General features: G+C 53.4%; 2 protein-coding genes and 1 long non-coding RNA gene across 20 annotated transcripts in view; 1 reads left to right on the forward strand and 2 right to left on the reverse strand.

The window, feature by feature from the left end:
- The first annotated feature begins 946 nt into the window (after positions 1–946).
- On the forward strand, positions 947–9,482 carry LOC107970638 (uncharacterized). Its single transcript, XR_001713329.2, has 4 exons — positions 947–1,025; positions 1,392–1,555; positions 2,390–2,473; positions 9,368–9,482. It is a non-coding gene; the product is annotated as an uncharacterized LOC107970638 (long non-coding RNA).
- On the reverse strand, positions 1,186–23,795 carry NCKIPSD (NCK interacting protein with SH3 domain). 10 transcript variants are annotated; one of them, XM_054681833.2, is made up of 13 exons: positions 22,951–23,795; positions 19,678–19,787; positions 19,123–19,327; positions 18,820–18,931; positions 18,062–18,555; positions 16,835–17,005; positions 16,577–16,663; positions 16,351–16,489; positions 16,153–16,233; positions 15,831–15,959; positions 15,653–15,745; positions 15,340–15,512; positions 1,186–1,725 (listed from the first exon to the last, which is right to left on the reverse strand). In XM_054681833.2, exons 2-13 carry the CDS (start codon positions 19,722–19,724, stop codon positions 1,402–1,404), a joined length of 2,055 nt encoding a protein of 684 aa, XP_054537808.1. In that variant the 5' UTR covers positions 19,725–19,787; positions 22,951–23,795; the 3' UTR covers positions 1,186–1,401. The 10 variants fall into 10 exon arrangements, with proteins under 10 accessions (XP_054537808.1, XP_054537802.1, XP_054537803.1 ...); XM_054681827.2 differs by lacking the exon at positions 22,951–23,795 and adding an exon at positions 22,404–22,718; XM_054681828.2 differs by lacking the exon at positions 22,951–23,795 and adding an exon at positions 22,404–22,703 and having other exon boundaries at positions 18,820–18,910.
- Positions 23,796–24,786: 991 nt separating this feature from the next.
- The window catches only part of IP6K2 (inositol hexakisphosphate kinase 2), a 50,024-nt gene continuing 48,888 nt past the window's right edge, over positions 24,787–25,922 (reverse strand). For all 9 annotated transcript variants that reach the window (XM_016941061.4, XM_016941069.4, XM_063805751.1 and 6 more), the window contains one exon: positions 24,787–25,557. In XM_016941061.4, coding sequence (XP_016796550.1) covers positions 25,057–25,557 — 501 coding nt within the window. In that variant the 3' untranslated portion in view covers positions 24,787–25,056. The remainder of the gene's footprint in view (positions 25,558–25,922) is intronic.

A 25,922-nucleotide genomic window follows, 5' to 3' on the forward strand; every position in this document is an offset into this window, starting at 1 on the left:
CATAGCTCTGGGAGGGGGTACTGTGTGAAATCCTGGGGTAGAGGGGACGATGGCTGGACAGGGGTCTGGGGTGCCAGCACCCCGAACAATAGCTTTAACTATCCCATCAGCTAGTTTTATGAAACATGTCGCGACCACCTGCTTGTTTGGATCGCCCCTGCGGAGCAGGGACCAGAGATGACCCTCCCGAGGCGGGAGCAGAGGCCAAATTCTTCCCTGCCTTGCTGGTCCCCAGCAGTCTCCCGGGCTCGGGGACCCTTCACTGGAGGCTGCACCCCCTCCCAGGCTGCGAGTCCCGAGTGCTCTGGGATGCCACGTGGAGCCCGGCGTTGCCCCATGGCTGCGGGCCCCGCTTCTTCGGGTCCCCGCCCCTCGTCCGTCACGACCGCATGCCTTAACCCCTTGAAGGGACTGACACAGAAACTCAGTCCTCCCACCACCCTCGGTGCATTCCAGCTCTCCCTGCGTAACTCCTGGCACGCGCCGGTCTCGCCAGGCCAATGGGTGGACCTGGCGCAACAGACGTCACGAGAGGAGCGGAGGCGAGGGGTGAACGCAGAGCACTCCAATCAGTCAGTCATTGTTTCTATTGGCACAATGGGAGGCCCCGCCCCTCACGGCGGACTCATCGCATGGGGGAGGGGGCTCCGCGGGTTGCCGGCTAACCGTGAGAGATAGTCCGGGAGGTACACTATACGGACTGGCCTCCAAAGGCGGAATCGATAACGAGCTGCAGCGCCGGGTGCAGAGGACGCGGGCATCCCGAAGCCCAGGAAGAGGTCAGGGCCGGGACCCCAGAACGCTCCACAGGGTGCGGCTCCCGCGATGGGGTGGATCCTGGTTCTAACAGGCGAGGAACTCCTGGCCAAGGCCTCTGGCCCGCCCCGAACGGTCCCTATGACATCACCATCAACCAATCAGTCGGCGCATCCTTTCGCCCCTTGACTGCTCCGCTTCCGGGAGGCGGGGCTTCTGCGGGTTCCACCTCCCGAGCGCCCCTTGTGGCTACCAAGGACAGGCAACAGGTGTCCAGTTGTTCCCTCTCCTGTCTACGAATCTGACGACCTCCCCAGGATCAGAGCTCTGGGCCGGATACACGGCCGGGGTTCCTACGGGTTTGTGGGTGGGGGTGGAAGATCTGCAGAGGCACTTAGGGCTGAACTCCTTTGAATGGGAGCCAATCGGTGCAGGGGCTGGAGGAGCGAGTCCCCCAAAGTAGTTTTATTTATTTATCTATTTAGAGACAAGGTCTCACTCTTTCGGAGTGCAGTGGTGATCACAGCTCACCGTAGCCTCGAACTCCCCAGGCGATTCTCTCACCTCAGCCTCCCGAGTAGCTGGGACTACGGGTACATGTCATCACACTTGGCTAATTTTTGCATTTTTTATAGAGACAGGGTCTCACCATGTAGGCCAGATTAGTCTTGAACTCCTGGGCTCAAGCAATCCGCCCATCTTGGCCTCCCAAAGTGCTGGGATTATAGGTGTGAGCCACCGCGCCCGGCAACCCAGAAGTGGTTTTGACAGCACCAGCGCTTTCTGTGTCCACAATCTAGTGAGTAGAGGGCACAAAACCTGACACCACGGAGGCAGACAGGCAGGGGCTCTGCCGGGGAAGGGTGTTGGAGTCCCAAAGGAGGCGTCTGAGTCACCTTCGCAACCTGGGAAGCCTTCTTGCGTAAAATGCCTGAGCAGTGCCTTGAATGACCAAGGGGAGATCCGCATCTGCAAAGGAAGGGCAGGGAGGGATAGGGATTGGGGGTGGGCATCCTAGGTCTTGGAGACTGTGTGGGCAAATGTGCAGAGACATAAAGGGACTATGGCTGAGGGAAATCAAGCCCTGCCCTCTCACCAATAGGGCTGGCGCTGGTCCCAGCTAACATTCCTTTTGGAGAGCAAAGCTCCTCACTTCTGAGTAGTGAGATTGATTGCGGATCGCTCTCCATGTTGCTCCCTGCTGTGTGTCATCCCACTGTCATCCTCCCTTTGTGGCTGTTCTGTGGAGCCCCTCTCCCTCAATCTGCACTCACCTCTATGCCCCAGCCCCAGTGGCAGTTCCTAATGCACTCCCGGTAAAAATAAAACAAAAACCAGATGTTAGTGATAGTGGTGGTTGTTCTTCTCTCCACCTCCAAATCTTGCCCTTGCCTCCTAATAAGACCCCTATGTGGTTTAACCTCATTTTTTTTTTTTTTTTTTTTTTTTTTTTTGAGATGGAGTTTCACTCTGTCACCCAGGCTGGAGTGAAGTGGTGTGATGGGGCTTCACCATGTTGGCCAGGCTGGTATCAAACTCCTGACCTCTAGTGATCTGCCCGCCTCAGCCTCCCAAAGTGCTGGGATTACCGGCATGAGGCACCGTGCCCAGCCTATCCTCCTTCTCTTATCAGCTCCCAACTAGAGGTCCACCCAGGACCCAGAGACCTGGATTTGAGGCTGCTGGGCGGCAGATGGAGCGATCAGAAAACCAGAGGGTAAGGGTGTGGCAGATACTGCCGCTAACACTTCTCAGTCTTTCCTTCTCCTGCCTTTTCCACCCCACCCTGTGTTTGTCTACTCCCAGCCAGGTGTACCTTTCCAGGGGAAGACCTGGCCAACCTGTCCAGCTCAATTATCCAGCAGTTCTTTGACCTCACTGAGATCTCGAGTCCATTGTTCATCACCTCAGCTATTGACCTGTGTCATTAGCCTTATAGAGTTCAGTGCCACGGAAACTCCCTACCCTGTTCTTTTTCTTTTTCTTTTTTTTTTCTTTTTTTTTGAGACAGAGCCTTGCTCTGTCGCCCAGGCTGGAGTGCAGTGGCGCGATCTCGGCTCACTGCAAGCTCTGCCTCCCGGGTTCACGCCATTCTCCTGACTCAGCCTCCCGAGTAGCTGGGACTACAGGCGTCCACCACCATGCCCAGCTAATTTTTTTTTTTTGTATTTTTAGTAGAGACGGAGTTTCACCGTGTTAGCCAGGCTGGTCTCGATCTCCTGACCTTGTGATGCTCCCGCCTCGGCCTCCCAAAGTGCTGGGATTACAGGCGTGAGCCACTGTGCCCGGCCCGCCCTGTTCTTCTTAGACAAACTTGCTGGGCTAAAATCTAACCCCGTTAAAATAGACTATTTATGTATTGTTTGCCTCTAGCGCAGCAGAACATTGCTGGAGAAAAACAAACAACCGTGCTAATTGGTCTCATTTTATATTCATGACCATAAGCCTCAGTATTATATCGGAGGGCCTATCCAGTGCAGTAGGGCAAGAAAAATAATAAGTTATGAAGATTGGAAGGGAAAAAAAACTCATTCACAAGCAGTAGGATTGTATATGTAAAAATTTCAAAGGAACCTATAGGTAAGTTGTTAGAATGAGTTCAGCAAAGTTGTTGGACACAAGATCAATATATAAAAATCAGTTGCAATTTCTATATGTCACCAACAGTTAGAAAATAAATTTCTTGCCTGGGCATGTTGGCTCAAGCCTGTAATCCCAGCACTTTGGGTGGCCAAGGCGGGCAGATCACCTGAGGTCAGGAGTTTGAGACCAGCTTGGCCAACATGGTGAAATCCCGTCTCTACTAAAAATACAGAAATTAGCCGGGCGTGGTGGTGGGCACCTGTAGTCCCAGCTACTGAGGAGGCTGAGGCAGGAGAATCACTTGAACCTGGGAGGCAGAGGTTGCAGTGAACGAGAAAAAAAAAAATTTTTTTTCTTAAAAACAATGATGTTTACAATAGCATCAAGTAATATAAAATGCTGAGGAATAAACCTAATGAAAGATGTGCAAAGACTACATACATACATACAAAAAAACTATAAAACATTATTGAGGGAAATAAAGACATAGGCCTGGCATGGTGGCTCATGCCTGAAATCTCAGCACTTTGGAGGGCCAAGGTGGGTGGATCATTTGAGGTCAGGAGTTAGAGATCAGTCCGGCCAACATGGTGAAACCTCATCTCTACTAAAAATACAAAAAAATTAGCTTGGCCAGGCGCAGTGGCTCACACCTGTAATCCCAGCACTTTGGGAGGCTGAGGCGGGCGGATCATGAGGTCAGGAGATCGAGACCATCCTGGCTAACACGGTGAAACCCTGTCTCTACTAAAAATACAAAAAAAAATTAGCCGGGCCTGATGGCGGGCGCCCGTAGTCCCAGCTACTCGGGAGGCTGAGGTAGCAGAATGGCGTGAACCTGGGAGGCGGAGCTTGCAGTGAGCCTAAATTGCGCCACTGCACTCCAGCCTGGGTAACAGAGCAAGACTCCGTCTCAAAAAAAAAAAAAAAAAAAATTAGCTGGGCATGCTGTTGTGCACCTGTAATCCCAGCTACTCTGGAGGATGAGGCAGAAGTGCCTGAACCTGGGACACAGAGGTTGCAGTGAGCCAAGATCATGCCATTGCACTCCAGCCTGGACAACACAGCCAGACGCTATCTGAAAAAAAAAAAAAAAAAAAGTAAAAAAAATGAGAAATAAAGACATAAATAAAGTGAAAAATTGTTCCAATATTGGAAAAGTCAATATTATAAAGGTGCCAATTTTCCCAAATTGATATATGGATTCGATGCAACTTCAGTTAAAAATCCCACTAAATTTTGGCTGGGTGTGGTGGCTCACACCTGTAATCCCAGCACTTTGGGAGGCTGAGGCGGGCGGATCACAAGGTCAGGAGATCGAGACCATCTTGGCTAACATGGTGAAACCGTCTCTACTAAAAATACAAAAGTTAGCCGGGTGTGGTAGCGGGCACCTGTAGTCCCAGCTACTTGGGAGGCTGAGACAGGAGAATGGTGTGAACCTGGGGAGGCGGAGCTTGCAGTGAGCCGAGTTGACGCCACTGCACTCCAGCCTGGGCGACAGAGCAAGACTCCGTCTCAAAAAAAAAAAAAAAATCCCACTAGATTTTGTGTGTGTGTAAACTGACAAACTAGATTCAGCAGGCTGAGCAACATAGCAAAACCCCATCTCTACAAAAAATACAAAAATTTTGCACATGCCTGTAGTCCCAGCTACTTGGGAGGCTGAAGTGGGAGGATCATGTGAGCTCTGGGGAGGTCGAGGCTATAGTGAGCTATGATCACATGCTGCACTCTAGCCTGGGCAACAGAGCAAGAGACCCTGTATCTAAAAAAAGAATGAAAATTAAAAAATAAAAAGAAACCAAGATTGTGTGGTACTGGTATGAGGATAGGAAGACTAAAGGAACGAAATCCAGAGACAGGCCTGAAGATGTGTGGAAACTTGAATTTTGACAAGGGTGGTTCTTCAGAGCCAACATGAAGAAAGGGTTGTTTTCTTTTTTTTGTTTCCCCAGGAGCAACTCTATTAACTGAAAGAATGGGCTTTTCAATAAATGATGCTGGGTCAGTTGGATATCCATATAGAAAAAATTAAATGAGATCTCTATTTCACACTGCTTGCATAATCAATTCCATATAAATTTGACATCTGAAAATATAGTTTCTAGAAAACAGTATTAAGACCTTGTTTTTTTGTTGTTGTTGTTGTTTGTTTTGTTTTTTGTTTTTTGAGACAGAGTCTCGCTCTGTCGCCAGACTGGAATACAGTGGTGCAACCTTGGCTCACTGCAACCTGACTCCCTAGTTCAAGCAATTCTCCTGCCTCAGCCTCCCGAGTAGCTGCGATTACAGGCACATGCCACCACGCCCAGCTAATTTTTGTATTTTTAGTAGAGATGGGGGTTTCACCATGTTGGCCAGGATGGTCTTGATCTCCTGACCCTGTAATCCGCCCACCTCGGCCTCCCAAAGTGCTGGGATTACAGGCGTGAGCCACTGCACCTGGCCAAGAGAAGATCTTAAAGGTGACTTTAAGCAAACTTTTTATTTTTATTTTTTTTACAGAGACGGGAGCTGGAGTGCAGTGGCTGTTCACAAGCGTGAAAGCAAAGATTAAAAAATTTGTTTTTATATTTAAAAAGTTTTTAGAGATGGGGGTCTCACTTTGTGGCCCAGCCTGGAGTGCAGTGGCGCGATCATAGCTCCCTGCTGCCTCGACTTCCTAGGCTCAAGGGACCCTCCTGTCTTGGCCTCTGAGTAGCTGAGACTACAGGTATGCTCCACCACACCCAGCTAATTTCTTTACTTTTTTGTAGGGACAGGGTCTCATCATTTTGCCCAGGCTGGTCTGGAACTCTTGAGCTCAAGTGATCCTCCTGCCTTGGCCTCCCAAAGTGCTGGGATTACAGGCATGAGCCACCACAGCCAGTCAAGATTTTTTAACAGGACAGGACTAACAGGATTGTCTAATAGGACATAAAATACACTAACTATAAAGGAAAGTATTGATAAATTGGATTACATAATGATTGAGAACCTTCTTTTATCAAAAGACATTAAAAGTGGGAGAAGATACTCTAAGATAGAACATCCATGGACTCATATCCTGAATACATACTACAAATCAATAAAATATACACAAACAGATAAATGGGGCAAGAGATTTGAATAGTTACTTCACAAAAGAGAACATTCAAATAATATTGAAAAGGTGCTCAACCTCTTTAGTCATGAGGGAAATGCAAATTGAAAAAAATAAATACTGGCTAGGTGAGGCGACTCACATCTGTAATCCCAGCACCTTGGGAGGCTGAGATGGACAGATCACTTGAGGCCAGGAGTTTGAGACCAGCCTGGCCAGCATGGCAAAACCCTGTCTTTACTCAAAGCACAAAAGTTAGCCGGGCATGTTGGCCCACGCCTGTGGTCCCAGCTACTTGGGAGGCTGAGGCATGAGAACCGCTTGAACCCAGGAGGAGGAGGATGCAGTGAGCTGAGAATGCACCACTGGACTCCATCCTGGGCAACAGAACAAGACTTTACCTCCCAAAAAAAAAGGTGGGGAGGGGACTACTGCACTCTACCAGGATAGCGAAAATAAAAATGACTTGACAATACCAAGTTTTGGGAAAGATAGGAGAAGCTTGAACTGTCTGACACTACTGAAGGAGCATACATTGGTACAACTACTTTGGAAACCTATTTGGCAGTATCTGCCTGTGACCGTGAAATTCCACTCTTTATTTGGGAATATACCCTCCTAAAATAATGCGTATGAGCAACATGAAGACATGTACAACAGTGCTCCTGGCAGCAGTATTTGCAACAGACAAAAATTGGAAACAACTGAAAGGTCATCAACAGTGGATGGATACGCTGGGTGTGGTGGCTCATGCCTGTAATCCCAGCACTTTGGGAGGCCAAGGAGGGTGGATCACCTGAAGTCAGGAGTTTGAGACCAGCCTGGCCAACAAGGAGAAACCTTGTCTCTACTAAAAATACAAAAATTAGCTGGGTGTGGTGGCGCACGCCTGTAATCCCAGCTACTCAGGAGGCTGAGGCAGAATTACTTGACCCCTCATCCTGGGGTTGGCCTTATGCATGTGCAGCTTATGGCTCAGCACATATGCCAAAGACACGGTGCCAGCACTCGCACTTTTTTTTTTTTTGAGTTGGGGTCTCACTCTCACCCAGGCTGGAGTGCAGTGGTGCAATTGCTCCTGAGCATAAGTGATTCTTCCACCTCAGCCTCCCGAGTAGCTAGGACTACAGGTGCGGGCCACCACGCCCAGCTAATTTTTGTATTTTTTGTAGGAATGGGGTCTTCCTATGCTGTCCAGGTTGGTCTCAAACTCCTGGGCTCAAGCGATTTTCCCTCTGCGGCCTCCCAAAGTGCTGGGATTACAGGCGTGAGCCACCTGCACACTTACACACCCATTCCTAGCTGCAGCTTCAGAAACTTCTGACCCAGGAAGTCAGCCCAAACCCCCTCACTGTCCCCCAAAATTTGAGTTCTTCTCAACTCTACCCAAACACTCCCCTTTCTTGGGGTGGCTTAATGCTCTGTCTCATTGCCCTTCCTACTGCCTACCCACATATCACATCTACCAACCTTCCACGCAGCCATAGATGTGTTCTATCAAAGACAGTTCCCTCCCCAAGAGGACTTCTCTGACTAATCATAATCTGCCTTTGGTTGTAATTTTGTGTTGTGAGGCCACCACAAGGGTGTTTGCTGAAGAGGTCCTGGAGTCCCCTCAGAGCACGCTTGCTACCAGGAGTCAGAATGTATGTAACTTCATCAGCTGGGGCTTCTGCTTCTCTTACAAACAGGTGCCAGGGCCCACCTTGGGCACTCCTGCAGAAGTGAGCAGAGGCTTCTGCCATGGGGCCATACCTTGTTTGACCTAGGTGCCAGCACTGGGACAGATGGCACAGCACAGTCCTGCCGTTCCCACAGGGTTTGTGTGTGCATCATGACAGGAAACACAGCAAGTCACAAAGGCTGTCCGATGTCCCTGCCTCCGCTTCCTGAGGACCTGTGCTTTTTACTGAAATACACTATCTCATAAGAATACTTCCCTGCCTTCCGCACCCCAGTGAGAAAGGAGTTGTGACTGGAAGTCAGTGTCATTGACTTTGGATATGAAAAGGAGGCAGAATGTCTCCAGGGTTAAAAGTAGTAACCAGGCCAGGCGTGGTGGCTTATGCCTGTAATCCCAGCATTTTGGGAGGCGGAGGTGAGTGGGTCACCTGAGGTCAGGAGTTCAAGACCAGCCTGGCCAACATGGCGAAATCCCATCTGTACTGAAAATACAGGAATTAGCCGGGTGTGGTGGCAGGCGCCTGTAATCCCAGCCACTGGGGAGGCTGAGGCAGGAAGAATTGCTCGAACCCAGGAGGTTAAGGGTTGCAGGGTTGCAGTGAGCCAAGATCACACCACTGCACTCCAGCCTGGGTGACAGAGCACGATTCCATCTTAAAAAAAAAAAGGGGGGGGGGGGGCTGGGCGCGGTGGCTCACACCTGTAATCCCAGCACTTTGGGAGCCTGAGACAGGTGGATCGTCTGAGATCAGGAGTTCGAAACCAGCCTGACCAACATGGTGAAACCCCGTCTCTACTAAAAATACAAAAATTAGCTGGATGTGGTGGTGGGCACCTGTAATCCCAGCTATTCGGGAAGCTGAGGCAGAGGAATCATCGCTTGAACCTGGGAGGTAGAGGTTGCAGTGAGCCGAGATCACACCATTGCATTCCAGCCTGGGTGACAAGAGCAAAACTCCGTCTCAAAAAGAAAAAAAAAAAAAGTTAATAACCAGGTTGTGTCCCACAGAGCTTTACTGGGGGCCAAACACTGTCAACCCCTCCTCAGGTCCGAGTGAGTTTGTGCACCTGGCCTTCTGACAGTAAGCGGTGAGCAGGGCATCCCCCACCAGGACCCCATACTTTCCTCGCATGGGTTTCCTATGGAATGTTGCTGCTTCAACTTCTGAGAGCCTCTTGCTGGGGGGCCCCATCCCTAGCCCTCGCCTCCCTGTGCTGCTTTACCTTCTTTTTGGGAGGATAACTGCCCTCTGTTTTCAGCACCCCAATGAGAAAGAAAAAGTCATGACCAGAAGTCAGTGTCAGTGATTGCTGATGTGTGGAACCATCTGATGAATGAAGAGTTTGGGTAAAAAATAAAGGGAACTGATGAAAACCACTTGTGTGTGAAGCCTATATAGTGGTGTGTGCCTGTAGTCCCAGCTACTCGGGCAGCTGAAGTGGGAGGACTGCTTGAGCACAGGAGTTGGACATCAGCCTTGAAAAGATAGTGAGACTCAATCTAGAAAACAGAAACAACACTTCTGACTGGTGTCTGCCTGTGGGTTTCTGACTCTGCTCCCAAACTTATGGTGAGAACTTCTTTGCTAACTTGAAAGTCTGCAAGAGTGAAGTTTTTGCCAAATTTTGGCCCTTAGTTCCTCTAAAACACTAATGGAAACGTAACCCCATGCTTGTTAAGACCCTCCTTCTGCCCTACCATGATTACCAGATATCTGCTGAGATTGCAAGATGAGGTGATCTTGCTGGAAACAAGGACAAATGGGGGAAGAAAATAGGGCTGGACAGGCCCAAGCATTCACAGAGGCCAGGGCTGGGGGTAGGTAGGGGCCTGCGTCATTTGAGAACAACTATGAAGGACAATAGGGTTTCAACAGGGGAGAGAGTAGCGGTATTCAAAGCAAAGCAAAAGATGTAAGTGAAAGATGTAAGCGGGCCGGTGCGATGGGTCACGCCTATAATCCCCGTACTTTGGGAGGCCAAGGCAGGAGGATCACCGGAACTGAGGTGTTTGAGACCTGCTTAAGCAACATAGTAGGACACTGTCTCTACCAAAAAAAAAAAAAAAAAATTAAATTAGCTGGGCATGGTGGCTACTGTAGTTTCAGCTACTCAGGAGGCTGAGGCAGGAGGATCACTTGAACCTGGGAGGTCAAGGCTACAGTGAGCCTGGGTAACAGAGTGAGACTGTCTCAAAAAAAAAAAAAGAGAAAAAGAAAGATGTAAGTGTGTAAGTGAAGCCTGGAGATGCAGACACCTGCGAATGGGCTGCTGGGGGGCACTTGGCTATGGCTGGGGCTCAGGAAAAGTGGAGCTCAGGGAAGAGAGGCTAGAACAGGGCTCAAAGGGCCTTGAAGGCCAGGCCTGTCAGGATCCATCACCTCCTCAGGCTGGAGAAGTCAGTGCAAGCTGCAGTGATGGGGTCCTGAGGCCCCAGTACTTCTGCCCATCCTCTCCCACTGTCTCCCAAGATCATACAGGGAAGCCTGTTTCCAGATGCCTGTGATTTATTTCCAAAGGAGAGCTACAGCACATAGGAAAATACACATGGCTTTTCAGTCTACATTTTTACAGAGAAAAGAGATTCGGTCATTGGCTTTCTCAGTGCCATCATCCTGTTCCATGAGGCTCCAGGATGGATGGCCTGTCTCCAAGATCCCGCTTTCAAAGCAGCAGCTTGGCCAAGGCCTCTGGGGGTAGGAGTGAAGGGCAGCGACCCCCATGTGCGGGTAGAGGGGAGGACATGAGCAGCACTCACTGCAAAGCTAAGGCAAAGAATAGAGCTGGTGGGAGATGCCTCCCCTCACCCCAGGGGCATGGCTTGCTGAGGCCCAGGATACAGACCAGGAGGGGTGGGGATGGGGGTCTGGTCCAGCCTGGAGCGGCAGCAGGACTCTGAGTGTACACATGGGTGTGGGGTGAAGAGGGGGGCATGCTGAAGAGGAAGCCTACCAGGGTATAGAGGGGCTTTAGCTTGCATATTCCCCCTGCCCCAGAACAGCTCCCAGACCATGGTCCCCAATCCTACACTTGGCCCCTCTCTTAAGTTCTACTTCAGGTGGGGGTCCTGCTCAGGTTCCTTCTGCCACCTTATCCCCTCCCACTGTCAGTGCAAAACATTCTTAGGGCCAAGCCCCTGAGTCCCCTGCACACTGACTGGAGCTGCAGGGAAGGGAGGACAGCAAGGTGCTAGCTGGGAGCCTCCCCCAGCACTGGGAATTCCTTGCACATCTCTCGGACAATCATGCGGTCCATCTGGCACTGGGGTGAGGTCTCCTCCTCATTCAGGATGCGTCGCAGTATGGCCTGCAGGTCAGGTAGCCGGTGGCGGTGCTGCAGGTAGGGTGTGGTGCGGACTATAGCATGCATCAGGGAGAGGTACTCCATGCGCAGCTGTGGGAAGAGCAGGCCAGCTCAGGGACCCCAGGGAGGTACTGCAACCACCACTGGACAGGGACAGGACCCCACTGTCCCACAGACCCCAGGGCTGTGGACCTGAACATCAGGGCTGCATCCCCAGCACCCACAATATACCTGGCACAGAATTGGTCTTCAATAGTTTTTGAGTAAGCGAATAAATGAATCATCCCAGCCACAGACAGCCCCAAGTATGTGGCCTGCCCAGGGAAGTCCTGCCCATCCTTTGAAGCTGGGTCTCTCAAGGTGCCTCTGTCTATCAGTCAGAGGCCCTCTGCTTCTCACCCTATCCTCTCTTACCCTGGAAGATCTCGTGCACATTCACAGCTTCAAATAGTGAACCACTCTCATACCTCTTACCTAGAACTCCCCTGTGAGCTCCAGACAAGAATATTCAACTGCCCACTTGACATCTCCTGCACATGTGACAGACCTCAAATCCACATATCTACCATCAAACTCATGATCTTTCCCATCCTCCCAGAGTTGAAGGTTTTCTCATGTTCTTACCTTTACAAAGAGCACTGTTGCCGATTCAAAAGCACAGGCCTGAAATATGGTGTCCTCTTTGCTTCTTGTCTCCCACGTACCTCATATCCAAGCCATGTCTAAGACCTGGCCATCCTACCTCCTACATATGCCCCAAATTCATCTCCAACAGCCTCTCCTCCAACCTATACTCCCAACACCTCTGGATGAACCAGTTCCAACAGCCCTTATGATCTATATATATATCTGATATATATATATATCTCTCTCTCATATATCATATATATATATGAGAGATATATATATATCATTTTTTTTTTTTTGAGACAGGGTCTCGTGCTGTCACCCAGGCTGGAGTGCAGTGGCATGATCTCGGCTCACTGCAACCTCTGACTCCTGGGTTCAAGTGATTCTCCTGCCTCAGCCTCCCAAATAGCTGGGATTACAGGCATGTGCCAAAATGTCTGGCTAATTTTTGTATTTTTTTTTTAGAAGAGACGGGGTTTCGCCATGTTGGCCAGGCTGGTTTCAAACTCCAGACTTCAAGTGATCCACCCACCTCGGCCTCCCAAAGTGCTGGGATTACAGGCGTGAACCACCGCGCCCGGCCAGCCCTTATGACTTGACAGCTTGTTCTCACAGAGACCCCCAGTCCACTGACCTGATGTCTGCTTCCCTCAACATCCCTCATTTCTCTTTTTACCTTTAATTAGAGAAATAATACCAAAACCTCCTTTAGGCAGCACATTCTGCTAAGTCCCAGCCCTGGGTGTCATACTGAGGTGCCTGCACATCAAACGCCAGTGTCTAAGCTATAGACAAATGCAGAGCCATGTGCAGGCCTGAATGTCATTCACCACCACAAACCTCAAACGGACACGCAGCACTGCCTGAGCCTCCCGCTGCTTTTCTCTGCTGTGTCACTCTCCCTTAGAGTAGTAATAATGTCCACCTTCTCTGTCTTTGAAACCTACCTACCTTGTCAGCTGGCCTTGTGCTTCATAGAGAATACAGAAGTAATCTTGCAGAAACCCATCTTTCCCCTCAGTACCCACATCTCACCTGTCCCTACCAGAATGAGCAGCCCTAGCTCCTGTCCATGTGGGCCTGGACCTGGACTCTCCCCTCCTGCCCCATCCACTTGACTCCTGTGGTGGCTCACCATCTCCAACACATCATCCATCTCTCTGTGCTTGCTGGATCATTCCCTCCGGCTCAGAACATGCACCATCATCCGTACCATTTTTGTTTTTGTTTTTTAAAGAGACAAGGTCTGGCTTTGTTGCCCAGGCTGGAGTGCAATGACACAATCGTGGCTCAATGCAGCCTTGACCTCCTGGGCTCAAGTAATCTTCCCACTTCAGCCTCCAAAGTAGTCGGAATTACAGGTGCATACCACCATGCCCAGCTAATTTTATTTTCTACTGTGGTCCATCAGGCTATACAGAGGTCTCACTATGTTGCCCAGGCTGATCTTGAACTCATGGACTCAAGTGGTCCTCCCACTTCGGCCTCCCAAAGTGCTGGGATTATAGGCGTGAGCCACTGCACCTGGCCAACATCCCCCATCTGTCGCCCAAGCTGGAGTGCAGTGGTGTGATCTTGGCTCACAGCAACCTCCACCTCCCGGGTTCAAGCAATTCTCCTGCCTCAGCCTCCCAAGTAGCTGGGATTACAGGCTCCCACCACCATGCCCAGCTAATTTTTGTATTTTTCGTATTTTGTATTTTTAGTAGAGACCATTTTGACCAGGCTGGTCCCGAATTCCTGACCTCAAGTGATCCACCCACCTCAGCCTCCCAAAGTGCTGGGATTACAAGCATGAGCCACCGCGCCTGGCCAACATCCCCCATCTTCAAAACACTCTCCCTGGCCAGGCACGGTGGCTCACACCTGTAATCCCAACACTTTGGGAGGCTGAGGCAGGTGGATTGCATGAGGTCAGGAGTTCAAGACCAGCCTGGCCAACATGGCGAAACCCTGTCTCTGCTAAAATATAAAAATTAGCTGGGTGTGGTAGTGGGTGACTGTAATCCCAGCAACTTGGGAGGCTGAGGCAGGAGAATCACTTGAAACCAGGAGGCGGAGGTTACAGTGAGCCACGATCGTGCCACTACACTCCAGCCTTGGCAACAGTGGGAGACAAACAAACAAACAAACAACAACAAAAAAAAAAACACCAAAAAAACACTCTCCCTATCCCCATGTCATCTCTCTCCAGCAACCTCCCTCCCATTTTTCTCTTCCCCTTAATAGAAAATTCACAAGAGTTGTCTCCATTTACTGCTTCCAACCCTCCCCTCATTTCTACTCCCCAATAACTTCAAGCTCTCAAACTTTCATTCAGACTCTCCTCCTTGCACCCCACTGACACTGCTTGTCAGGCACCACTGACCTCTGTGTGGTGAATCCAATGGCCAACCCCAGTCTCGCTCAGGCTCCTAACGGTATAGAGATGGCTGATCGTCTTCCTCTAAACATGTGACTTTGGGCTCCTGCTTTCTTGGTTCTCTTCCTGGGTTTCTCCCTAGTTGTTTCAGCTGTGCCCAGGGCTGCAGCCCGAACTTCCCGCTGACCTGCCTATCTATCTCATTTCTGAGGCAATCACACTGTCACAGGCTTCCCATCGTATCTCTGCATAGGCCACTCCGAAATGTCTCTCTAGTCTCAACTCATTCCCCACTGCCTCCCTGATGCCCTCGGTACCTGGGTGTCTAGCAGATATCTCCTCATTCTTGACACATTCAAAACACGACTCTCTATTTTCCCCCAAGAAGTTCTCCCAGCCTCCCCAACTTCAAAAATCAGCACTTCATCCATCTAGCTGCTCAAGATAAATCAAGTGGCAAGCCCTGCCAGATCCACTTACTAAACACTCCACAGCTGGCCTCTTCTCGCCATTGCCACTGCCACGACCTATCCCATCCCCACCCCATCCATGCCACTGGACCACTGAGGCTGCTTCCTCCCTGGCTGGCTTCTACTCTGCTGGCATGCAGTTGATTCCATGTGGGATGTTAATCACATCACATTCCCCGGTCCTGAGATCACAACCTCTTGCAGCAGCCTCCGAGGCTTTGTGTAAACTCCATCCTCCATGCCTCATCTCCCTCCACTCCCTCCTCTCCAGCCTCCTCCAGCCGCACCACCTCCAGATCACCTCATGGCTGGCTCCTTTGGGTCTTGGTGCACCTATCATGGCCTCCTACACTTACCTGGCTCCAGCAGTGGCCTTGCCCCCTCATCTCCACTCAATGTCATGCCCCCCACCATTTTGTTTCAGTTTCCACACAGTGACCCCCGCTGCTGCAGCCACCTCCAGGCACCTTGTCTCCTGGTGACAGGTCTGCGATGTGCCGCACAGTGATGTCAATGAGAGCCATCATGTCTGTGTGGTAGAAGATGGCAGCTGTGGCCGGGCTGCCAAACACGTCCTGCAGGAACTTGAGGACAGAGTGTGGTGGCTGTGGCTCATGTTTGAAGATGCGCACAGGGTCATCTAGGAGGCAGGGGTCATAGCGGTCAGGGTGGACCTTGTGGGGATCCCAGAGTCACCCCAGGGGGTTACGGGAGTCATTGCAGGGGTCATGGAGTCACAGGGCATGGAAGTGGTACCCACGCAGATTCCCGGGCCCTCACCCCCTCTGTTCAGGAGCAACAACAGCTTCTCGGAGAAGATCTTGACATTGGCGTGTTTGCTCAGGGCAGCCATGATGACATTCTGGTCAGCAGCTAAGGAAGGACATGGGTATAGACAGGGTGCTGAGCCTGAGAGCCACCATGTGCTCAGCCACCGCCCGGCCAGGCCCCACCCCACCTGGCAGGTGCAGGTTGAGAGCCAGAAGCAGGTTCACGCAGAGGTCCGGCAGCTGCTCTGTGGTGTCCAAGGGCAGCCCATCCTCGACGATGTTCAGTAGGAACTGGGCGAAAGGCGTGCCCAGGTGCTCTGGGAGAGGGGCGCACAGAAGTCTGCAGCCCCATTCCCCTCCGACCCCCGCACCACCCACCCTTCCTGGCTTTCTGTGAGCCTTGGGGATAGCCTCTCCCTGCTAGGCTGTGTAGTCAGCAGGTCCCAGGCCCTCGGGCAATGGGCCCTGGCTTAGGACCTGTGATCAGCTGGTCGGTGACTGCATTCTTACCATAGTGTGCATAGGGCACTGCCTCTCCCATGGAGAAGACCATGGCCAGGATGAGGGCAGAGTAACAGAGTTTCTGGTGGTCTGGGGGGGACAAGGCAGGCAGTCAGAGTCCCCAAAGATGGCAGGAAACCCCAGTAGATGGCAGGAACACCCTCCAGATAGCAGGAAGTTCCCTCCTACCCCGCCCTCCAGCCTCACCCTGCGTGTCTGTCTGCATGTCCCTCGCCAGCTCTACAGGCAGCACGGATGACACAAGCGTGGAGATGATGGCTGCGTCCAGGCTGCACATGGCACCAAAGCACTTGAGGAGCAGCAGCCGCAGTGATGCTCGGTGTTCCTGGCAGGGAACCCTGCGTGCTCAGTACCTGGAACTCCCCCACTATCTAGGTCTCTCCATTACCCCTCCCCTCCATCCTGCACATACCATTTGGTAATAGGCCACCAAGGCCAGGACAGACTCGAACTCGTTTCTCTTGCACATTTTCTTGCAAACTTCAGGGTCTGCATCAGTCTACAGAAATGAGGAAGTGAGAGCATCAGCCACCATGAGCGGAGCTGTGCAGCCGCACAAGAGAGGGCTGAGCACGTATGTGTAGGGGAGACTCCTAGCACTGTGAGGGATGCTACAGGGTGGGGGCCACTGTTCCCCATGTGGGGTATGTGTGTGGGACCCCACCCTTACCAGAATATGCAGCAGCTCCTCTAGGTAGCAGCGGATGACACCCTCGTCCTCATATAGTGCCCAACTGCGCTGCTGGGCGTCGTCCTTCCGTCGAGCCAGGTCTGCAAAGATCACCTCCAGCCTCTGCTGGTCGTGGCAGACCTGCCCTGAGGGCAGGGCCGTGCTGAGGTCCTAGAGGGAGAGGGCAAGGTATGACTCAGCACACTCCCTGCCCTCACCATCTCCAGGGAGCCTCCAAGGCCTGGAGAGGTCATCTGTGGACTTTTACTCCATGAACTCAAGTCCCTCCTGGCCCACACTGGACAGGAGGCTCAACTCCAGTCTTGATGACCTCCCAGGACAGGAGTCAATGGGAGACTCATCTGTAGGGGGTTTTCAACAGCTCGCCTCTCATCCCAGACCTGGATAAACACCCCCAACTAGGAGGGCCATGAACTCTGTCACTGCCAGAATATGACTCTGAGACCTCACTCTCCCATTCCACACAAAATGGCACAGGCCTGTCATCTACCAACTTGCCACATTTTCCTTGAACCCTGCTTACCAGGCACTAGCTGTTGTGCCCAGCACAGCCAAGCCCATTGGCCCACTCCCCAACACCCAAACCAGAAGTGTAAGAGGAACCATGGAGCACTAAAGAGGGACCTTTGGTCTGTCTGACCCCCATCATGTATGCTGGGCTCACTGCCCCCATCCTGCTCATGAGTGCCAAGGATCCCACCCATCCATGATGCCCACACACCTCACTCCCTCTCATCCAAGTCAGCACCTAGGACTCCATCACAGCTCTCCCAGCACCCATGTCTCTTACTGCCAAGGTCAGCAAGGCACTACCCTCACCCATGCCGTGTCCATTCCTTCCCTGCAGCCAGACAGAACTCTTGGCCACCAGCATCTGGTCTTATCTGTCACCTGCCCCAGGTCTCACCTCCTCCTACAGCACCCACTCCCTCACTCCCTGTGTTCCAGTCCTGCAGGCCTTGTTCCACTTCCTCCCACAAGCCAGGCTCAGTCCTGCCTTGTGGCCCTTGTCCAGGCTGCGCATCTGCCTGGAATGCTTGTCCTTCCTTTCTGCTTCAGAAATCAGCTCAACGTCCCCAGTGCCCAGCACAGTAAGAGCTCAGAGCCAGAGCTTGAGAAATACCTGTAATGTACAGGCTGGACAAGTGTGTGACGGTGGGAACAGGGTGGGTAGCAGGGTGGCCCTGCTGTGCCGCCCACCCTCACCTTGCCCTCTACGAGTGAGAGGAGGACCTGCTCCATGACTGGTGAGCTGGCCGGCACTGAGGCCTGGATGTGACCCACTATGATGCCGATGGCCACCCGGCATAATTCGTGGCTCAGGCCAGTGTTTCTCCGCACCAGCTCCATCAGCTCGGCCCCAATGGTCCTGGGCACAGCCGCCTCAGCTGCTGCCTTCTCCTCTGTGGTCCCCAGGCTCAGTGTACCCAGGGCTTCCAGGTCATCAGAGGCTGAGGTTGTACCAGTTGCCACTTCTTCTTCTGCAGGGGGTTCAGGTGCTGATGCCTTGGAGGGAGGGGGCTGGACTTGGGACACGGTGGTGAGGGTGCCTCGGCGGGGCACAGGTGGGGGTGTGGGTGAGCAGCTGGAGCCTGGTTCAGATGGGCTGGAGCCGGTATAGAGCGTGTCCAGGGAGGTGCTGCTGACTGAGGAGCCGCTGGACACAGAGTTACCCCCGGAGGGCATGGTGTTGTGGCCACCTGCGAGCAGTGAGTAGAAGCTGGGCCAGGGCAGCCCCCTGGAAAACCATACCCTTCACAGCCCAGATCCCCTGTCCCCTAACACAGGGCCTAGTTTCTCTGCTAGGCACTGCCTCCTCACAAAGCCCAGAGCCCCTAATTGCCCCAAAATGGGAGTCCTGTCCTCTTCCCCAGCTTAGAGCCTCCATTTCCCTAACACAGGCAGCACAACCATTCCAAGCATAGGGTGCCTCCACCTGAATTCCCCTAACCCTGCCTTCTTACCACTCCCAGAGGCCATCAGGGCCTCGCGGTCTCGGCGCTTCACTGGTGGGGGCGGTGTGGTGGGTGCTGCTCGGCGAGGCTGTGGTGGGATCTGGGAAGATGGAAGTGGGATCTGGAAGATGGAAGTAGGATCTTGGAGGACAGACTGACATCTAGAGCGTCAGCGAGGCTCGGGCCCTGAGCCCTGGCTGTGGGCAGGACTATGGCTCTGGGCCGCATCACTCCTGAGTGGACCCCTTGAGCCTCTCGATGAAGCCTCAAGTTCCACCCACCTCCTTTCTCCACGATGTCCTCACCACACACCTGGTAGAGGCCTCCATCTGCCCCAAGATGCTCAGAACTGGGTAGGCTGTGCTGCCGCTCGAACCCAGCTCGACACACCCCATTGGGCTGCCTGGCTGCAGCAGCATCCAAGTGGTGGTCACTGGTTGATGAGGTCATAACTGCAACACTGGAGGCTGAAGGGCCTCTGCGTGACAGGGTCTCTTTCCGGTGGTGGATCAGCTTCCTGATGGAAAGACAGGAAGACTATTGGGGGGTTGCATCTCACAGCTCAAAGTCCTCATATGCCCCTGTGGGATGCTGGGACCCCATAGCCCAGGCCCCTCAGACATCCCCATCTCCTCCATGCTCCACCCCAGCCTACAGTACCCCATACTATCCTCAGTCCTGCGCTCTGCACACCCCTGGTGCTCACTGAAGGACCCGACCCCACCTTGCTCGCTGGGAGGTGCCATTCCCCCACCACCCTTGCCAACCCTCGCATTTCCCAGGCCCACCTGCCCCATGACACTCATTGAAGAACCCCACCCCACCATGCTCACCGGGAGGTCCCACTTCACTCCCCTCAACACTCACTGGAGGACTCCACGCTGTTCCAGGCTGTACTTGCCACCATCCCGCATGGCTGTGTTGTGTACAGCCTCGATGGCCCGGTCAATGGCCTGGAGGACATCCTGCTCTAGGCCCTGGGGGGGGCAGGGGACAGCAGTTAGACCTGAAGGCCAAACGGAGGTGCTCAGCCCAGGCCCAGCCCGAGATAGAACCCAGGGCAGAGAACCAATATAGCTAAAGCCTGGAATGCTAGACATAGCACAGAAAGTTGAACCAGAATATGGAATGGGGTTCTCAAACTGTATCACTCAGGGAGCTGAGGCACAGGGTGACCCCCATGCTGCCACATTACATATTAGGTCCTGATCAGGATTTTACCCCACAGCAAGGCTCTTGGCTAAGATGTTTCTGAAAATCAGAGGTCTAAAGCAAAAACATAGCCCGGGGCTCCCAGCTTGCAGCCAGGAGCGCATACCTCGTCTATCCCTGGTCTTGGCTCAGAGCCCAGGTTGAGATGCCAAACAGGAAGTCTCCAGTATCTGGAATCCTTAATACATCACTCTGCATCTTGCCGATCTTTCACAAAACCAAGGTCATACCCCAGAACAGCCCTGTCCTTGTAAGGGCCCTCTGTAAGCCCTGGGAGCTGAGAATGGGTCAAAGGGACTTGCCCTCCCCAACCCTGCTGCTGGCCCTCATCCCCACAAGGTGTCTCAGTAAGCTTCCAGACCCGCCCTGGGAAGCAGTTCTGTGTTTGTGGCAAAGGATAAACATGAGAGAGGGGCCTAGCCCCTGTTCCAGGCTCTGTACTGCCATCCCCAACATTCCAGGGATCCAGTCTACTCTGCCTATCTGACATGGGGAGTGTAGGGTAGCAGCTATCAAACCAGCTACCCCCAGCCCTCCCCTGGCCCTGGCACACGTAGTCCATCAGGCTACATAGGAGTCCTGGAGCTGAGATGAACTCATTCCACCATGGGTTTGAGAAGCTTCCCTGATGGGGACAGACAGGTGGGCACAGAGGTCAGCAAAGCCCTCCAGGTGGTATGAGGTGTGCCAGAGTGCAGGGAGAGGAGACAGGGGGATAGAAAGACACGAAGACACACACACACACACAGAGACAGAGAGAGAGAGAGAGAGAAAGAAAGAAAGGAATGGGGAAAGAGAGGAGCTCAGAGAGGAACGGAGAGGCAGACAGAGGGAAACAACGCAGAAAGAAACAGAGCCAGAGCCAGAGTGTGGGGGGAGCCGGAGGAAGAAACAAAAACACACACATGTGGAGTCGGAACGACACAGGCAGAGAGGCACAGAGTCGCAGCAATCCAGACAGAAAGAGACACGCAGAAAGAAACAGACAGTGACAGAGAAGATGGTAGCCTCTCTGCCCTCCCCAAACACCTTGCCCCACTGGTCCTGGCTGGGGGCAGGGGACTCACAGGCCCTTGACCTATGCCCAGTAGGGGAAGAGACAGGACTTTTCCTCAGAGGCCTTCAATGAGACCCCATTCCCAAAAAGGTTGGGTCTGACACACAGCAGCCATGGTGTCCACGGCCCCCACTCCCACCCCTGGCACTCCTAGATGGGATCACGCCAAGGGTCTATGAGGAAGCCCCTAGGCCCCCAGGGCCCATCCTTCCTGGTAAGACCAGATGACACTTCCAAATTTATCCCGTTATTTCTGTCCTGAACTGGGCTGGGACAGGATGTTTCCTAAAGGATAAGGACTAGGACGGGGCGGGGGTGTCTGGCACAGGCCCGGCAGCTCTGGGCCCTTCTTCCCCCTGTGGTCAGAATAGACCAGCTGGAGATACCGCAACCCAACCCCCGCAGCAGGGTTACTCTTAGGGAAACAGGAACTGGGACTGCAGCTTCCACTGGAAGGAAATGGGGCCACGGTCAGACCAGGAGAAGCTATAAGAACTCACTTCGTCACAATGTGAGCAGTCCCCACTCCAGGCTGGGAACAAGTAGGGATGGAGCCCATTTTCAAAGGAAGAAAGTTTGAGAAGTCAGGGTTGGGGAGTGGAACAGACAGTGTCAGCAGGGGCATGGGTCCTTGGTTCAAATAAGGTTGGGAGAGACTTAAGAAGAGCTTAGAGGGTGGCTGAACACAGGCTAGTGAAAGACACTGAAGTACCAAAGCTTAGGTGTCACATAGGGGATGGAGGTGTCTATGGCTCTAGGGTCCAAGTTGGGGCGTTGAGGACCTGGAGGATGGCTGGGGAAACAGGTGGTGTCCAAGGTGGTCCAGGTCTCAGTGGTGGCTCCAACGGGGGGCAAGGCGCGGGGTTGGGGGAAGAAGGAAGGAAGGAAGGAAGGGAGGGAGGGAGCGAGGGAGGGAGGTTGGTTGTGGGGTCCTAGGAATCCAGAGAAGGGGCATATTAAGGATCTGGGGTCTCAGGGATTTGAATAATTGGCCAGGATTCGGTGGGGCTCAGGGTCGCCCTTCAGATGGCGGACTCGATACTGAAGGGTCTGGGGTCCTGAGAAGTCTCAGTCCCAGAGTTAGGCTTTTGGTCGATCGGGAGTTGGTCTGTCAAGGGCCTGGTCTTTTGTGGGTGATGCTGACTCTTGGGGTCTCAGTCCCCGTGGGTCCGGGGGTCTCAGGGTCAGGTTCTCAAACTCCCTGTCTGATAGAGGTCCTGGCCTCGGGTCCCGGAGAGGGTGGGGTCCCTGGGTCGGTTCCGCGGGGCTGTGAAGGGGTCCTGCCCCAGGGGCGCGGAGGCCGGGCAGGAAGGGGCGCACTCACCTGCAGGCGGCGCAGGTAGGCTGGCGGCACGTAGCCCGTCTCACCACTGCGCGCCCGCGCGGCCAGCCACCAGTGCGCGCTGCTTCGCTCTAGCACCAGGAAGGTCTCGCCCGCGGCGAACGCCAGCGCGTTGGGCTCCGCCGAGCGGAACGCGTACAGCGCGCGGTACATGAGGCCGGGCAGGGCAGGTGCAGGGAAGGTGGCAAGGGCTGCGGAGCCACAACGCCAGGCCGGGAGCGCCGAGCCGCGCCGCGGTCGTCCCGAACCGTGACACACTACGCAAGCGCGCGCGGGCGCGCGCGCCCTCCCGCCGAAGCCCCGCCCTGGGCTGTATCGTTCCACGCATCGGAGAGCAGCGCCCCCGCGCGGCCCCAAGAGGTGCGGCGGGGCTGGGGTCGACAGCTCGCTGTCTCCTCTGGTCCCTCCCGGCTCCAGGCCCCTCATCCCCGGACACCACACCCTCACTCCTCACCCCGGCCTCAGTTTCACCCGTCCAGCCCTCTGCTCCCTTTCCCCGCTTAAGTCCGAGCGCTGCGTCCCGTCCTACCTCCCGGTGAAAGCGCGCTCCGCTCGTAGCGGGTGCGCCCCTGCCGCCCTGGGGCAGTGGGTCCCATCTACTAATTGCAAGGACGGCGACCTCGAAAGGATGATCTTGCTGATCCGACACTTGGAAGCCCCCGCGGGGCCCGGCTCTCGGTGTGTCTAGGCCTCACCACCTGTCTTCACCGAGTGCCGGTGGTGGCCAGTGGGGAGCAAGTGTGGGGAGAAGGGGGCCACAAAAGCAGAAACCAGGCGGGGCTATTCCCTGTCTAAAGCCCTCCCATCTTTGCTCCCCACCCCTACTCCTCCTCTCTCTTCAGCTATGGCTGTTTTTCTCTATATTGGGCCTTTGCATATTCTGTTCCCTCTACCTGGGACAATTTTCCCTTCCCTCTCCTATAGTATTTGTCCGTCAAGCTCCCACCCCCATCAATCGCTATCATCTTGCTGTGTTTTATTGTCTTTATAGGACTTAAGATTTGCGATGCCCCTTTCTGAGAGCATAGAGGAGGGCTGAAAGAGGGAGTGGGGTACCACGGTGGCCTTAAGAGCCTATTTGATCCACCCAGCTTTCCAGTCAGCCCAGATCTCCAGATATATGAAATCCTTGTAATGAGTGCCTGGAAGACCCAGGGAAGAGGCCCTCAGGGTCCTGGAGAGACTGTGGCTGAGAATGGTCCAGCTACGCTCCACAGGAAGCCCGAGCCCAGGAAGCAGGAGGCGTGTACAGGCCAGTGTGTGCAAGTTTTCTATTTTTATCTGTATTTATTTTTTGAGACAGGTTCTTGCTCTGTCGTCCAGGCTGGAGTGCAGTGGGATGATCAAGCTCATTGCAGCCTTGACCTTCCAGGCTCAAGCCTACTGTCTCTGGGACTACAGGCATGCACCACCACACTCAGCTTTTTTTTTTTTTTTTTAAGTAGAGACAAGGTCTTGCTATGTTGCTCTGGCTAGTCTCAAATTCCCGGACTCAAGCAGTCCTCCCACCTTGGCCTTCCAGTGTTGGGATTATGGGTGTTATCCCGTAATCTGTCTGACCCAGTTGCCTATTTTTAGGCCTAAAGTACATAGGCCTAGTGTGAGGTTCAGGTGAGGGGTAGAACTGCTAGAAACTGACATCCAGACCCTGCCTTCTCTGCACCAGGTCTGGCTCTGCAGTTCAAGACCTCTCTTGGCCCTTCCTCCTCCCAGAAGCCCTCCTGGGGCAGAGCAGAATCTCGGGGTCTGTGCTGTCTGGGACTGCCTGAAGAATAAGACTGGTGAAATTGCAATGGGGACTAGGGCTGGGCAGGAGTGGTGACAGGTGGTGTGGCCAAGAGGACCACCCTACCTACCCAAACACGCCTTTTTATGGTACCCTCCATCACCTGGGCCCCTTTACAACACAGTCCATGGCTGCCAATGGACCAGACCCGAGGCTAGAGACCCTAGTATTGCTTCCAGGACATCTATCACAATAGCCAGCCAATTAGCTGCTGCCAGTGGCATAGGAGGGATTAAAAGCTGGACCCAAGGTTTGGATCACCTGCTATCTAATTGGCTTAAGCTGCATACGGCCCATGAGAAGACCTGTGTCAAGCGTCATGTGGTTTTTGGATAGAGGTGCTGAGACACTTAGCCAGCACAGACCCCAGAAGGTATGTAAGTTGGGGATCCTTTCTGGGTAACCTTCAGGATGCTGGGTTGGAGACTGTACACCATGCCAAGAGGCTGTGCTGACTTTAGGATCCATGGGGTGGGGGTGGCAGCCAGGAGAATACTGAGCCAGGGAGGTGGTCACAGCATGTGGTGAGGCTTGGGAGGGGGACTGCCTGCCCTTGGAAAGAATGACAGGAGCACTATATACAATAAACAAAAAGATTTGTATTAGAACATATACACTCAGGGAAGAAAGAGGTATCATCATCAAATGTGGAATGTTGAAGAAATAGTTAAAATAAATAAAGACTCCAAGCACAGCTGGGACTGGCTCAGGCTGGGGCTCACAGAGGCCACTGCACATCAGCTCCAGGCTGCAGGAGCCACCACCTGGCCATACTGGCCTCCTCCCTGACGCAGCACAGCTGTGCCTGGGACACAGAGTCGCTCTCAAGTACTGGAGCAGCTAGCAAGCTCACTCCCCACTCTCCTCACTTATCTCTGTGACAATGTCTATCAGGCTCTGGAGCCCGAAGATATAGCCAGCATCCTGGCCCTCATGCACCACGGTGTCCTCGCCATACAGCCTGCAGGTGGTGTGTGCAAAGTCGATCATGCGCACATCTACAGAGCTGGCGCCGATGGGTTTGTAGGCATAGGCACCAGCAGACTCATCAGCTGATTCCTCTGACAGGTCCTCCAAATCCTCAGCATCTGAGTCCAGGACCACTTCGGGCCGCTCCTTGCCATCATAGATGACCAGCAGGGAGCTTGAGTAGAAGCGGTAGGACTCCTGTCGCTCCAACACTGCCTTGAGCTCAGTCAGCTTCTTGAGCACAGGGCCCAGGAGTTCACGGCGCAGGTACCGCCCATTGTGGAAGAACTGGAAAAGTGCCTCCTTGAAGCCCTGCACCGATAGCTTCCGTCCATGGTACTTGTTCATGAACATGAGTTGCCCACTGCCTGCTTGGTACACCTGTAGGAGAGAGACCAGCAAGTCAGGGGCTGAGGGCCATCTCAAACCCTGGACCCTGGGCGGGGGTGGGGTGGTGTGGTGGTGGCGGCATGTGACAGCCCAGATCAGATGAAGTACACCAGTTGCACATGAGCCACTGTCCACTATGCTCTCTGATCAGCCCCCACCTGGGATGCAGCCATCCAACATGGGTTTGGTCATTGTGCCCCAGCACCCCACCTCAACATCTGGGTCACTGGAGAGGACCTAACCCTTTTGCCTTCCTCCCTACTACTATCCACAGATTCTGGACTCAGCCAACCAGACCAATCTGAGAGAGGATCATGCAGGCATGCATGCTTTCTTTTTTAACCAAAAAGCAACAG

Source organism: Pan troglodytes, chromosome 2, assembly GCF_028858775.2.
Source record: "Pan troglodytes isolate AG18354 chromosome 2, NHGRI_mPanTro3-v2.0_pri, whole genome shotgun sequence".
Lineage (NCBI taxonomy): Eukaryota > Metazoa > Chordata > Mammalia > Primates > Hominidae > Pan > Pan troglodytes.